We start from the raw sequence: 13,774 nt of genomic DNA, 5'->3' as shown, positions 1-13,774 counted from the left end.
TAATGGCATTGGCAAGACCCGTAGGTTCAAATGACAAAAAGAGATATGCAGTAAGTATGCAAGTTGGAAAAAAAATAGCGATGAGCGACAGCAAAGCCTGCTTTGGTCATGAGTATCATCAAGGCAGTCATCTGATTGAGATGAGTGGAAGAAATTAATAAATGAGAATAGAAGGGTTGCATTGACTCCGGGGCCTCGTATCTCGTGCCCCGGGGGTGAGCAGATGGTCTTCAAATCAGAAAAGAGACATGGGAAAATAGGTCGGGTCGTGGAATCGTTTCAAGCCCGGTCTCGAAAGACACAAGGCAGAGAAATCACAAGAATTCATCAATGGATCTCATGATCAGAGGCTCGCCGCCGGATGGGGGCGAGCGGGGGTCTGCCGGTTCGGCGGCGAACCCCATGGCGTGGGGAATGGGGGGTGAGAATAGGGCTGCGGAGCGATCAATACGGTGGAATGATCGCGGTGCCACAGGAGCTGGTGAGAAGAATTCGTTTGTCCTCGGCGAGAACAAATCACCGCTGGAGTCTGGCGCATCACGTACAAATACACGGGACTGAACAAGCGGGTCATAGCTGCTAACGCTACGCGGCAACCCTCGTAGCCGGCCCGCGGCAGGTCCCACGGACTGGAACTTCTGCCGGAATGGGAGGGGCCGGGGGGATAGACTCCGCTTGGGCGAGTAGGACTTGAATTTCGTGTATGTACCGTCGTCGCTCGTAGTGGGACGCATCGAGCTCGTTTCTGGGATTGAGAGGCAGCTAACCGAAGGTGCCTGTGACAGTCCGCGGAACGATGGTCGGCTTGATTCGTTAGACGCTGGGCGCTCAGCTCGTGCAACCTGAGGTTCTGAGCTTCGTCGACCGGTTTGGACGAACCACTCCTGAGGTGGGGGCTTTGAGGTAGATCCCCGCAACAATTTAGAGCGGAAGTCTGTGAGCTGGTAGATGAGACTCATGTTCGGGCCAACCCACTGGCTGCGTCCCTTGACTGCTTCGTACATCGAGTTGAAATCCAGGTGTCGGTTTTTATATAATCCGTAGGCAATCACCAGCGACGCTGAGCGACTGGCGCCCAGTTGACAATGCACGAGGACTTTCTTTCCTTCAGCGATCCGATCGTCAATCAGCTCACAAAGCGGGAGTAGGTCTTCAAGAATTTCGGAGTTATGGTCCCAACCGACATGGAGGTACTCCGGTCCTAGTGATATGGGACTTTCGGTTGTAGGAGTTGGCGACTCGGAATCCGAGGGCTGGAATTCCCATGCAGACTTGAAGGATATTTCTGAAATCGCGGTCTGGGGCTCGCCGCGGGAGAAGCGTTTCGAGGCCATGGAGGCGTTCCGCCATGTGCTCATCACTGTATCATTCCGCTCGTCCTTGCTAGTACTGAACGGGTTCACCACTTCCTTGGCGACGTTGATCACCACGTCAAATTTGGACGCTTCTTCTGCTGTTGGTTCTAGATACAGGTAGACACCAGAGTCGTGAATCCGGATGGGCCCATCGGGATAGCCACGATCCTTCTTGCGAGTCGACTCGCGCGAGTCGAGATGGTCATCCTCTTCTTCTAGGCCATCGAGAACACGCCGAGAGAAGCCAGATCCATCAACCGGCTTCAAGGTGACAGGGGACGCAGGATCCTCGGCAGACGCGCTAGAAAAACGGCGCGGGGCATGTGGCATTAGCCGGGGAAGCTGCATACCCCCCCGCGGGGCAAACGAAGGCGATGCAATTGACGCAAGCGAAGGCGAGGATTCTGCGTGGCGCAGGGATGGAGTTGGTGGCACGGCATCAGTGGCGATGGCGGAGAACGGTTTATTGAATGTGGGGGTCTGGATGGTAAGATTGGCGGCGCGTCGCCTCGTGCTCTTGCTCTTGGAAGGGATCGGGATGGGAGATGGCGGGGCATCGAAGTGGTGTTTTGACGTTGTCTCCACTACCGATGCTGTAGCGATAGGTGGGCGAGACTGCGATGGGGGCGGCATTCGCAATGACAAATTCTTAAGGTTGCGCGCCCGCCGATTTGGGGAGTCTGGGCGCGTGTTAGGAGGGGTCGGCTCGGACAGGCGCGGTTCGGCGACAGGCGCAAGGCGTGGAGGAAGCTCCGCGGGCCGTGTGGAAGGCATGAACTTTGGGTATGAGACGGGCATGGCAGAGGGAGATTCTGGGGACGAGCTCGGAGAGATGTCACCCCCGCCGGGCGAATCAAAGGGCGAGATGGTGGTGGTCGGAGAGGACTCGGTTGATACCGAGTTCACGGATGAAACACTTTCGCGGTGGGGGGAAGGAAGTAGGCGTGTATTGACCGGGACATGGGTTGGGTATTGAAGAGGGTGGATGGTGTTTGCTTCTTCTTTGTATCGCGGAAGGGGACCACCAAATACCGACATGAAAGACGGAAATGAGTCCGGAAAGGACGCCTGGCTAGTTTGCACTGGCATTGTCCGAATCGACACTGTGGGAAAAGGAAGTTCCTTTCAATTCGGCTCTTGAGAGAGGACTAGAATGGAACTCGAGATTGAAGATACACTTGCTGCCTGCGCAAATGGAGTCTCCATGGGGAAGGGTGTTAGCTTTGAATCTAGGGCAGCTGAAATGCAAGGGCTTGAGACTAATGATCCGGGCGATCATGCATATCACAAGGGGAAAGGCATCCACACGATGTACGATGTCATGAAGGAGTGGGAACAAGTGGAAACTGTAATAAAGAGGTTGGATATGAGAAGGGTGTCCACATACCAGATCACAAGGGTATGTGTATTTCTTTCCAGTATGAGAGAAGGAATATGAAGGAATGACTAGATATTCAAAGATCAAAGAGCAAAGAGCAAAGATGAAAGATTCCAAGGGTAAATGTTCCAAAGTCTAAGATCAAAGAAATCAAATAATAAAAAGTTTCAGAAGTGTAAAGTGTATAGGGATAGAGTTGTTGAAAGCGTATAGAATCAAAGCGGTTCCTCCAGGGAAAAGGATAAAAAAAAAGATAAAAGTCGAATAGATGTAGAAAGGGAAAAAGGAAAAGAAAAAGGAAGAGTATACGGGTTTTTGGACCCTTTGTGTTTTTATTTAGAGATTGGATTTCAAGTGTACGGAGTACATTAGTATGTACATTTTGTAACATACAATACTTCGTAACTAAAAAAAAATATTATAAAAGAAAAAAAAAAGAAAAAGAGGGGATCCAGAGTTGGTGTTGGGGGGATAAAACCAATCACTGCCTTATGCTCTAAATTTAGCCGCCCTGGAATGTTTAGTCGGCGTCAAACCAAGGTAAATGAGAGGCTCGAGAGTGTGCCTCTTCCCACCTTAGTTGTATATTATTCTCTATGTTATACATGATTACAGGTATTTTCATCTTGAATCGAAACTGATTCTAATTCTTTCTGATTCTCTACTCCATGCGGAGTACGGAGTACTTCGTATAGAGTAGAGGAATAATACTTGCTCAGGTCCCACATAGTCCCACAGCTGAGTTATGTTCCTTAAAGTTGGATAAGATTGACAATCCCCGTGCAACTATCTGTTACTCTGTTACACACAGTAATGCACAAACGGCTCAGGACCGAGATGACAAGGGGGGAAGACATGGAGACGGGATATGGTGGAGATGTGCTGTGCGTAGTAACCCGAAATGGTGTTGATTTGATCAATTCCAATTCCAAATTCGCTTTCCCGTCTCTTGGTACAACGTATAGCTCCACTGTTTTTTTTTTCTACATATATGTTGTATACTCCGTATACTCCGTACTCCTACTTGAAGATAGTTTATCAAGCTTTAAAATCAATTCGAACGGTGGGCTGGCTGATCCATGGATGGTGTGGACATGATGCCATTGGACCATTCAACATTTTGGGGGCAACCCCCAAATAGAAATAAGGAGATATCTGATTGGATGATGTCAAGAGGAGAAGGCACAACCTGAAACCCCATGGATCTGGGTTTGGCGCTGTATGAAACACACCAAATTGGCACTAGTGGGAAACTAGTAGGTCTTGGCATTGCCCTCTAGATCGTGTTTGTGGCAATATCCAAACATGAGGGCTTTAATCTGCGGAGTATTCAATCTCATATACGGAGTACTCCGTAAAAGATGCCCAGATGTACTCCGTACTCGTAGATAGTATATTACATCAGCTGGGGTTATACCCATGGAGGCTGAGGAGAATTATTGAAGCTTGAGGTCCACTACTCCGTACTCCGTTTGGTTTCGGGGAATGACGAGTGATCGGCCTTTTCCACGTGGGTTGTCGTAATGATCCTGAAACTGGATCTTCAGCTTGCGATGTACCGAGTCTGGAGAGGATATTCCCACAGTATGTTTCCTCCTGTAAAAATCTGGTTTTGAGGCAGAAAAGTTCCAGATAGATGGTCCCCTTCTTCTCACATTCATAAACGATCCTACAACGTAAGGAAACTCCAGATGTTTCACATGAACTTGCTGCTAAATATAAATGTCCCGAATTGCGACATGAGCAGCTTACAACATAGGAAACTTGTTTTGCATTCTTGTGTTTCAAACTTGAAGGACGCTTTCCATTGGTTTGTGGCGTACAAGGACAGCTTGTTCAATTAAACTACTCTGCACCGGTCAATCCCTAATCTCATCTTTTATTATTGATACATGTGCTCCGTACAGATATCTAGATGGCAAATGGCACAGTTTACTGACCAGCCGTGGCAATATTAAGCTCTGCAGAGTATTCCCCAAATAGATATGTGTTTAATGATCAATCTAAACAAAGTACCGAGTTGGTCCACCTATTCTGTACTAAATATATGCCTACGTAGTGGATTGCAACAATATGCCCGTAACAATGCATTTGTCCAATGGCTAAGTGGCAGTGCCAGGTTGAAGGATTCGACCTGATCACTGCACTATACATGGATCGAGACGAGGCGTTCTGTGGGATTCCACATTGAGTGATATTGACGAGACGCCAAAATATACAAAAGTACTCAATACTCCGCACAAGGATAGATATCACTAAATAAGCCCCTTTATTGGCATGGCCTTGCTTGTCTCCTCCCTAAGTATAGCCCATGTTCTAATGATTAACCAAAAGTAATAAAAAGTACCTAACTAGTCACTAGTCACAGTCCATAGATGCTCCAAGGTTGAGGCCAGGCTGCACTACTCCATACTTCACCACTTAATTGACCCTGGGAGGTAGGATATTTAATAGCAAGACTAACATGCACCCAGAGGGGGTTTCCCCCCCCCCTAGCTCAAGCTGCCCGCTTTGTATCTCATTGTGCATTTTGGTGGGGATCGAAAGCAGCGCACCAGAATAGAACGTTTGCCACCACATTCAACTTGACATACCTATCAAGTGTCTCCACACAATTCAAACCTTGTCGCTATTGTAGGCTTTCTTCCATTCCCAGGTTGACTGGCATTGGGAAATGGAGCAATGGAATGGTTGTATGCCAAAGTGACTAGTGTGGTCTGCGAGATGTCCAACTAGATGTGCATTTGATCAAGACATACGGAGTACTCCGTAACTATATGTAGATGTTATATGTTGTAGACCAAGTATACTACATGAAGAACAACCCGAATAGAGCAGTTTGTTTTGAAACGGGTCTGTGGAATTTAATTTGTTTCGAAGTAACCATGGTCTTTGCTGGATGAACCATGGTTCAATGCTTTGTTTTTTTTTGTCTTTTTTCTTTCTTTTTTCCCTTCTTTTCCCTTCTCCGAGGTCACTTTCTTACTTCTTACATACTAAGTTGCCATGTTACTACATTAGTATATACTTATGTTTCGGATTTTATTTAGAAGATAGTAATGGAGATTAGCACCTACAGAGTACATAACTAGTACATAGTATCATCTAGCACGTCGGGTCTACTTAGGCCTTCCCCAAGTTATCTTATACGAAGAAAACAAAATCAAGTTTTAAATAGAAAAGGGCTCGTCAATATTGAAATTTTCCCACAGTGTATACCCACCAATATTCTTTCTGACAGGTCAAGTCCACAAGTCCTTACTGACATCCTGCAATGACTATGAACTGTGCATATTTCCAATCCGTCGGAACTATACAATTCTAAGTTTCCCCAGAATTGTCTTAGGAACATTTCACACAAAAGGTACTACTATATAGTACTTCACCGTACTCTGTGTACTCTGTACACCGTACAGAGTACCGAAGTACACGATGGCTGCAGGTTCCCGTGACCATTTGCAGCCCAACCAGGTCAATCAGCGTCGTGACTATGACCGTGACCAGCATTTCCAACAATCCCGACATTTTCCTCACTCGCGTTCTTTGTCGTTGCACACTCGCTTCGATGGCCCCACCGATGAAACACCCAATCTAACCACCAAACGCTCCTTATTGCACCGCGCCCGGCGATCCGTCCTAAGCTTCAGCTCACCCAGCCCCCAAGCTTCTGAATCCCCCCATGCTTCGAAGAGGCCCAGACAGGACGAAATACACCAAGATCGCCCTGATGTGAAGAGAACCATGCCATCAAGTCTGGCTTATTCTGGAGCGACCAGAACCCTAAATGACAATGTTCGCTCTCTTAACGGCTCTCTAAACGGTACGCCCCGGGGGATCGAGGACAAGTCCTCGATGGACGAGAGCCGCCCAAAGAACGAGGATGTGTTCCTAAATATCGCGAGAGCTGATTCCGGCCGTCGCGACTCGATAGGTCGCTCAGATTTTAGACGGGTAAGTGAGAATAACACAGGTCTTGAGCCGATCGCATTCCGGATCGCTCTGGCGTTCATCGACCGTGGCATCCGCTTTAACTCCTTTTTGCGACTTCCCCGATAGCTAACGAGAACATATGGAATAGTCACGGCTTGGTTATTCCAGCCAAAGTCTACGGTCGCCAGCAACAGAACAAACCCCCTCACCCGATCAGCGGTATAGCAATATCGACAGCCCCTTGCATTTCCAAAACGATTCCCCCACTGCCCCCTACAGCTCCATCCACACTCCGGCGTCATCCGCCCATCCTCTAGACGACTCAAATCGCTTCCGCTACAGTAGCTTGGGATCCGGCGCGCGATCCGTTGTCGGCGTTCCACGAAGCCGCTTTAGCCGCACAAGCCCGGAGACTTCACCGCGCGCACCTTCTGCTGCTGAGGAGAAGGAGCGCCGGGCCTCTCTCAACGATCCGCGCATCAATCGCCATTCGGGACTCTCTACAATCAGAAGTAGTCGGCAACCGTCTGGCTCTGAAGTGACCGGGCGACCGCGCGCCGATACAGAACGATCGCGCCCTGATGGAACCGAGTCGACATTGTCCACCACGGCCCCATCCACTGTCTGGGACGAATTGGATGATCTCAAAGATCGGATCAAGAAGCTGGAAGTGACTGGGAAGCTGCCTCCCTCGTCTTCTGCGGCGATGTACACCCCTACCAATGAGAGACCGCGGACTGCAAACACCGCCATTACCACCCTATCCTCCTCCCCCAAGCGACGCCGCAATACCAGCGTCTCAGCTGCAGATACCGAACAGAGCCCGGTGCATCCGATTCTGCAATCCGCATTGGCCAAGGCCAAAGATGTCTTGAGCGGTGACGTGTACACCTCCCTCGAAGCGACTATAACCGATGCTTTAAATCTTTCCACCGCGTTGGGCGTCAATGCCGCTCCGTCGGGCACCTTCTCTGCCGTGAATGGAGGATACACCTCACCTGAACGACATGCTCGCCGCAAAGCGGACAGTGTATGCCGCAGCCTGACCGAGCTTTGTCTAGCCTTGACGGATGAGCAGCTAAAGAGTGCCCAACCGTCGTCGAGCCGCGAGACAGGCGTGCAGCCCCAATTATCGAATAGTATGGGGGTCGATGCTCGTATGTCCATACCAACGTATCAGCGAAATGGGAACCTGGAGCCCGAAGGAGTTGAACGGCGCCATAGCACGAATCGCATCTCCAGTCGCCTTGACGCACGCCGAGCATCCATGGTCAATGCCAGCCCTGGAAACACGACAGATGTGAAGCAGAGTCCAACCCAATCTCCCGGCATGTCCAACCCAGCCAGCCGTCTCAATCGCATGTCAAGTTCCCTCCGCAGCCGCAGGCTGACCATTGGCGAGGAGAGCGGAGAGACTGAAAACCCACTTAGTCGTTCGGTCTCCAGAGCCAATACAGAGATTGGTACACCGCTTCCTGCGCAAGCCATACCCCCTCCTAGGCAACGATTCTCCCAAGGTCACACCCTGTCCCGCTCCATTTCCGGTGTGCAGCAGGACCAGAGCGGCATTGCATACTCCCCCCGCTCCCCGCAATACCAATCACAATACCAACCGTCACAACTCCCCCAGCCGCAGGTGCAGTCTTCAGTGCCTCGGACACCGACTCTCTCATCTAGCCTCTCATTCCGCCGAAGCTACATGAACCCTGCTACGTACACCCCCGCGACATCCCGCTCCAACATCCAGGCTGGGTCTCGCCGTTACGGCCTAACGCCTAGCTTCTCTTCCAACAATATACAGGTATCTCCTGTCGAAGAAAGCCTGCGCTCGCCCCAAATGGAACCCTCCCAGACCAGAATTTCGACCCCATCGAGCAAAGTAGCAACCAGCTACACGCCAATCCAAACCCCACGACTGCGAACGAACAGCTTGGGGGCGCGGAGATTCGGTCTTCGAAACCGTGTCCCGGCCACCCCCAACAATGTAAACCTCGACGACAGCATCGATTAACGTCCACACCTCTTATATCATCCATGCATGCCAGCCGTCGACATGTCCGATTACGTCACCCTCAACCCTTTTACGCAGCGACCCCGCATCTGATCCTGTTTCTTTCGGACATCTGCTTTGACATCGGCGTTCTCGTTCTATCTTTTGAAAGAACATTGCTTGTTATATGCATGTCTCACCAGTCAGCACGGCAGTTGGAAGTTTTACCTTCTGTCCACGGTCCCACACACCATTGCGCTATGCATTCTAACGAATCTCCTCTGTGTATTTGATTTGAGAAGAAACCACACCCATCACGCTGCCAGCACATCACCCATCCTATTCTATGTTTACATTTTTTGTGTGATATTTCTCTGCGGGGAATATCTCTCACAGCAAAGACACACCATCTCCCCACCATAGACTATCAACATGTCTACTGGTGGTTGTGTCAAATTCATGTACAAAACCTACCATTGGCGGCGTCTCTTGTCCATAATACTCTACCGGGTGGCACTTTTTCATTTGTGTATTCCGCCCTAGGGGTTTCATGTCACTTTATCTTTCCTTGTTTTTCCTTTTTTCATGTTTATTCTTTTGTCTGCATCTTATTTCTTGCGGGCACGTGTTTGTATTTAGGTCTGTTGCCCGCAGGCTGGTCTTTTCTCTTATCTCCTTTGTCCGTGAGTCACAGATGAGTATTTAATGATTGAATGGAATGAAATGAGATATTCAAGAGCTTTCTTGATAATTTTATTGTTTTATAGTAATACATACTCTATACAAGGAGGTACCATTCATGATGGCATAAGCGTACTGCCAAGGTCAGAGCCATTCACCGGAAGTACGTTGAGCTTTGGGTTGAGTGAGTAGCCACCATACTCCTCAGTGTCATGGATTTCAAACACAGTCAAAGATCCAAATCAACATTTCGGCCGAATCTTAATGATTTTACCTATATTGATATGTCGCATTGCGTACATATAAATGTTGACTGAGCTCTCATCACATTAGCAACAATGTATTCAGCCACTAAGACTGATATGCTAGTTGAACTTAGTTGCATAGCTATTCCTCAGTCTTGCCCCAACGCGATTGAAGATAATAGGCATTCCAACCATTGCAAGGGTTATAAACCCAAGCAACGAGTTCCCCCAGCCATAACCAAGTGTCCGGTACATATCAGGTCCAGCAAGCGGCAAAAGCGCGCCAACAAGAGATCGAGAGACTGTTAGCGCTGCTATTCCTGACGCTGCATATCGCGGATACGAGTCAATGATGTACGTATGCAATGTGCCAAAAATGCCAACCAGGCCGACAGCGAAGGGGAAAAGACCGATGATGGGCACGATCCAGTGTGTTTTAGCCTGTAGTGACCAGCCATACCAGAAGAATGAGACTGGAACAGACAAGGCAAAGACTACACAGAGTGGCAGGCGCATCTCTGGCTCGAAGACACCTCCATTGCGGGCTTTGAGACGAATGATGGCTCTGTCACTCAATATTGCGAAGACAAGCTGTCCAAACAGGAACCCTGAACCAAGCCCAATGTAGGCTAGCCCACTGGTCTCGAGGCTCCAGTGATAGGTCTCTCTGAAGGCGTTTGTGACGGTTGTGAGAAGGAGATAGAGGCAGCCGTAGACTGTGGCGATATATACAGCGATGATCGACACGATGGGCGAGCGGAACAAAAGCTGGAATGGAGTGGCTAGACCGCGTAGCGAAAATATTCCTTTGCGTTTGCGGCTCTCGGCTTTCGGATCTTTTGCTTTGTCGTAGTAGCTGCGGAGATCAGAACGGCCCAGCTCTTTCTGCAGGGATACTGTTTTGCGACGTAATAGAGTAACAGGGTTTGTCTCTCGGTTGAACAACATAACGAAGAGTGTAAACGAGCCGCCTGCAATGACAAGAACCCAGAAAATCTAATTCACATCAGTTAGTTGTGATCGAAGCATGAAACAAAGAAAGTGGATTATTGCTAACCCATCTCCACCCTGCTCTTTGTGCAATGAAGCCACCGCAAAGAGGCCCAAGGACAGGCCCCAAGAGAGGCCCAGCGCCGAATATTGACATGGCCATACCGCGCTGTTCGGGTTCGAACAAGTCTGACACAACCCCACCCCCAATAGTCAAGCATGCAGAACCTCCAATTCCTGTAAGAACCCTGAAGCATATCAATGCGGAGAGGTTCGGTGCAAGTGCACAGCCAACATGGAAGAGGACGAAAAAAGAGGTGGAAATATTGAGAATGATTCTCCGCCCATATATCTCGCTCAATGGCGACAGAAACAATGGACCGACCTTGGAAACTTTGTCAGGGAATCGGTTATTGTATATTGATATGGGATTTTACTCACACCGTAGCCAAACAGATAGGATGTCACACCAAGGGATCCCAGAATAGACGATGTGTTGTCGAACTCGCGATCCGCATCTGCCACACCAGGTGCAAATAATGAAGATGCGAAGGGACTGATAGAAGAAGATGAGCTAGTCAGATTTCTGCCTCTTTTGTGCCAGAAGAATAGGCGTGCACCTACCTGATGAAAGTGATCATGCTGACGAGCACAAGAAGAAACCATTTCCTAGCTACAGGGTAATTTCTGATGTAACGATCAGATCAGCAATTTCATGGCCCAGACATGCACATCCAACTCACTTTGGATTTAACGGATCATCTTGATCCTCCCATCCCACAATGCCTTGGTCAAGGTCTGTGACAGGATATCTATCACTGTTTTTGATGGGCAGCTCCTGGGCATTGTCTTAGCATACATCTATCTCTAAAATATGGTGGTTCTACTCACAGCTTCTGCCTTTTCTTCGTCCTGTTCTATCATTATGAGAATGCAGGATTGATGGTACCGCGGTCTAAGCAATCACTCGAGAAGGAAGGACGATGAGATGGGGAAAAAACAAAGGAAAAAGGCAAGAATCAACTGTTTGAACGAAGCGAATGGTGATCAACAACCTTTATGGTGTCTGCCATAATGGCTTTTTTTTCTTCTCTCTCGTGGTAGTAGATATAACAGAACCACATACATAGTAAGTACTTCGGGGCCAGGAAATCCCGCTCTGGGGGTTAGCGCCATATCGAAACAGTCAAGATACTCGACAAAATCCGAGTCTAACCTGAATCACGGAGAATAACAACCAATCAACGACCAGACGGAGTTTACCCTTATCTCCAGTATGGTCGAACATCCGAAAACAGATATCCTTATAGACTCGAGTACATATATACCTTTAGTATGGCCTAGAAATACGAAATGAAGTTTCTAAATTCATATATTCTGTGCCCTTCAAATCCATTAGTTCTTATCTTTTCTTGACACGATGGCAAGCCAAGCATGCTGTAACACTCCCCCCAAAGGAGAGCCAGCCGTTGTATCGGAGGATCAAATCGATCAAGCGGCAGGAGTTAACCTGTGTGCGTACAGCTTTTCGATTATATATGTCTTAGTGTTAACTAACGTTTCTACACGCAGACGTGTTCGGTGATCGGAAAGCCAAGCGAGGTGTGGTGCTTGTGTACGATATCTTCGGACTCTACCCACAGACCAAGCAAGGAGCAGCGCTCCTTGCGAAGGAATTAGACTGTCTGGTTATCATTCCAGACTTCTTCAATGGAGAAGCAGCGAATATTGAATGGGTGGGGATGGATACTGCCGAAAAAAGAGACAATATGATGGGGTTCTTTGCGAACAAAGCAAGCCCTGAAAAGAATCTAGCAACCCTCTACTCCGTCACGAATGAGACCAAGAGTCTCTATGCCACCGTTGAAAAATGGGCTGTTTTAGGATTATGCTGGGGTGGAAAGGTAAGAATCTTCATTTGCGCCAACAGAGGAAGGCCTCGGAGAATATAAATTTACTAAAAGATACTTACTACCTAGCTCGCTGCATTGGCTTCTACTGATCAGACGCCGTTTGTGGCCTCTGGTCAAACCCACCCTGCGTGAGTCGCATAGTTTTGTCCTGACTTGGAGGTCCACCGATCGCTGACAGCTTGCTTAGGCTTCTCGACATAGCAGATGCTAGACGCATGGCCATACCGCACATCTGTCTAGTTTCCCCCGATGAACCTGCAGACATCCTCAACCCGTATAAGGAAGCATTGCCGGACCACTCCGAGTTTGAGCTATACGGTACGATGTTCCATGGGTGGATGGGAGCACGAGCAAACCTTGAGGACGAGAAGAATCTCCTAGAGTTTACTAGAGGGTAAGTAATTTCGCATGGCATATTTGGTTTCCTTTTCTCACAATGTGCAGATATAAGCAGGTGGCCGCCTTTTTCAAGCGATGGCTATAAGGCACTTTGTCTTCAACACACACGCACAGCTTAAATTGATTTGGGAAAAGAGAGCTGCGTTTGGAAGTTAGAATATATTTAGATCCCAGCAAGATGCAGCCATTTGTAAAATTTAGACATGTGCGGACAGAGTAATCACTGGGGTATGAAAACTTGATGATCCACTGTGGCATCTCGGATTTAACGGGAATAAACTGTCTACTCTCCCTTTTTCTCGTACAAGACTTCAAGTCGAGGAATAGACCTCGATTATGGCGTTTAAAGGGCCTCCAAAGACCACAATTTCCAATGATTCAAATAATCAATATCATTGTTCCCAGTTTTCGATGGCCAGCGGTCAAACCATCACCTCTGCAGCCCAGACTGCAAGAGGCGATATCGACCGAAAGAAGAGGTCATGCGAATCATGTCGCCAGCGGAAGATCAAATGTGACAGAGGAAATCCATGCAGCAAATGCGTAAGATCATTCCAAGGTAAGCTAGGAAGTTTAAAAGTTGAGTGCATTCGATGAGACTGATTTGCCTAAGATTGCATCTACCTCAAGCCTCCTCGAAGGCAAAAGAAGCCACGGGTTTCTTCCGATCGGATAGTCTTCCTCGAAAACAGGTTGAGGGCCATGGAGTCATTTCTACCGCTAGCACCGGCAATGTCTTCAACGGTTGCAGTCCCGACAGTAACAGCGCCCATCAGCTCATATCAATATCCCGCTACCCCTAGCCCAGATAACAATAGCAACGTCACCCAGCCAGAAATAAGAAAATACGGGGCAGCTTACCACACCATTAAACAAGGAGAAATTGAGTTCCA

General features: G+C 48.4%; 6 protein-coding genes across 6 annotated transcripts; 3 read left to right on the top strand and 3 right to left on the bottom strand.

The window, feature by feature from the left end:
* Positions 1-314: 314 nt before the first annotated feature.
* dspD (putative protein-tyrosine phosphatase) lies at positions 315-2,444 on the bottom strand (the record flags this gene model as incomplete). The annotated part of the gene is made up of 1 exon (XM_016746220.1): positions 315-2,444. The coding sequence occupies one exon, from the start codon at positions 2,442-2,444 to the stop codon at positions 315-317; it is 2,130 nt and encodes a 709-aa protein (XP_016597240.1).
* Positions 2,445-4,169: 1,725 nt separating this feature from the next.
* On the bottom strand, positions 4,170-4,394 carry PEX2_089490 (uncharacterized protein; the record flags this gene model as incomplete). Its single annotated transcript, XM_016746219.1, has 1 exon — positions 4,170-4,394. The coding sequence occupies one exon, from the start codon at positions 4,392-4,394 to the stop codon at positions 4,170-4,172; it is 225 nt and encodes a 74-aa protein (XP_016597239.1).
* A 1,771-nt stretch (positions 4,395-6,165) lies between these two features.
* PEX2_089480 (putative LPXTG-motif cell wall anchor domain protein) lies at positions 6,166-8,674 on the top strand (the record flags this gene model as incomplete). Its single annotated transcript, XM_016746218.1, has 2 exons — positions 6,166-6,684; positions 6,812-8,674. 2 exons carry the CDS (start codon positions 6,166-6,168, stop codon positions 8,672-8,674), a joined length of 2,382 nt encoding a protein of 793 aa, XP_016597238.1.
* A 1,025-nt stretch (positions 8,675-9,699) lies between these two features.
* PEX2_089470 (MFS transporter) lies at positions 9,700-11,493 on the bottom strand (the record flags this gene model as incomplete). The annotated part of the gene is made up of 6 exons (XM_016746217.1): positions 9,700-10,575; positions 10,637-10,954; positions 11,011-11,125; positions 11,194-11,256; positions 11,313-11,407; positions 11,461-11,493. The coding sequence occupies 6 exons, from the start codon at positions 11,491-11,493 to the stop codon at positions 9,700-9,702; spliced, it is 1,500 nt and encodes a 499-aa protein (XP_016597237.1).
* Positions 11,494-11,989: 496 nt separating this feature from the next.
* PEX2_089460 (dienelactone hydrolase family protein) lies at positions 11,990-12,966 on the top strand (the record flags this gene model as incomplete). The annotated part of the gene is made up of 5 exons (XM_016746216.1): positions 11,990-12,083; positions 12,142-12,473; positions 12,549-12,610; positions 12,670-12,876; positions 12,927-12,966. 5 exons carry the CDS (start codon positions 11,990-11,992, stop codon positions 12,964-12,966), a joined length of 735 nt encoding a protein of 244 aa, XP_016597236.1.
* A 508-nt stretch (positions 12,967-13,474) lies between these two features.
* Positions 13,475-13,684, top strand: PEX2_089450 (uncharacterized protein; the record flags this gene model as incomplete). Its single annotated transcript, XM_016746215.1, has 1 exon — positions 13,475-13,684. The coding sequence occupies one exon, from the start codon at positions 13,475-13,477 to the stop codon at positions 13,682-13,684; it is 210 nt and encodes a 69-aa protein (XP_016597235.1).
* Between the last annotated feature and the right edge of the window lie 90 nt (positions 13,685-13,774).

This window comes from Penicillium expansum (assembly GCF_000769745.1).
Source record: "Penicillium expansum strain MD-8 chromosome Unknown contig302, whole genome shotgun sequence".
Classification (NCBI taxonomy): domain Eukaryota; kingdom Fungi; phylum Ascomycota; class Eurotiomycetes; order Eurotiales; family Aspergillaceae; genus Penicillium; species Penicillium expansum.
The sequence above is the reverse complement of the archived record's forward strand: the minus strand, read 5'-3'. Positions and strand labels throughout refer to the sequence as shown.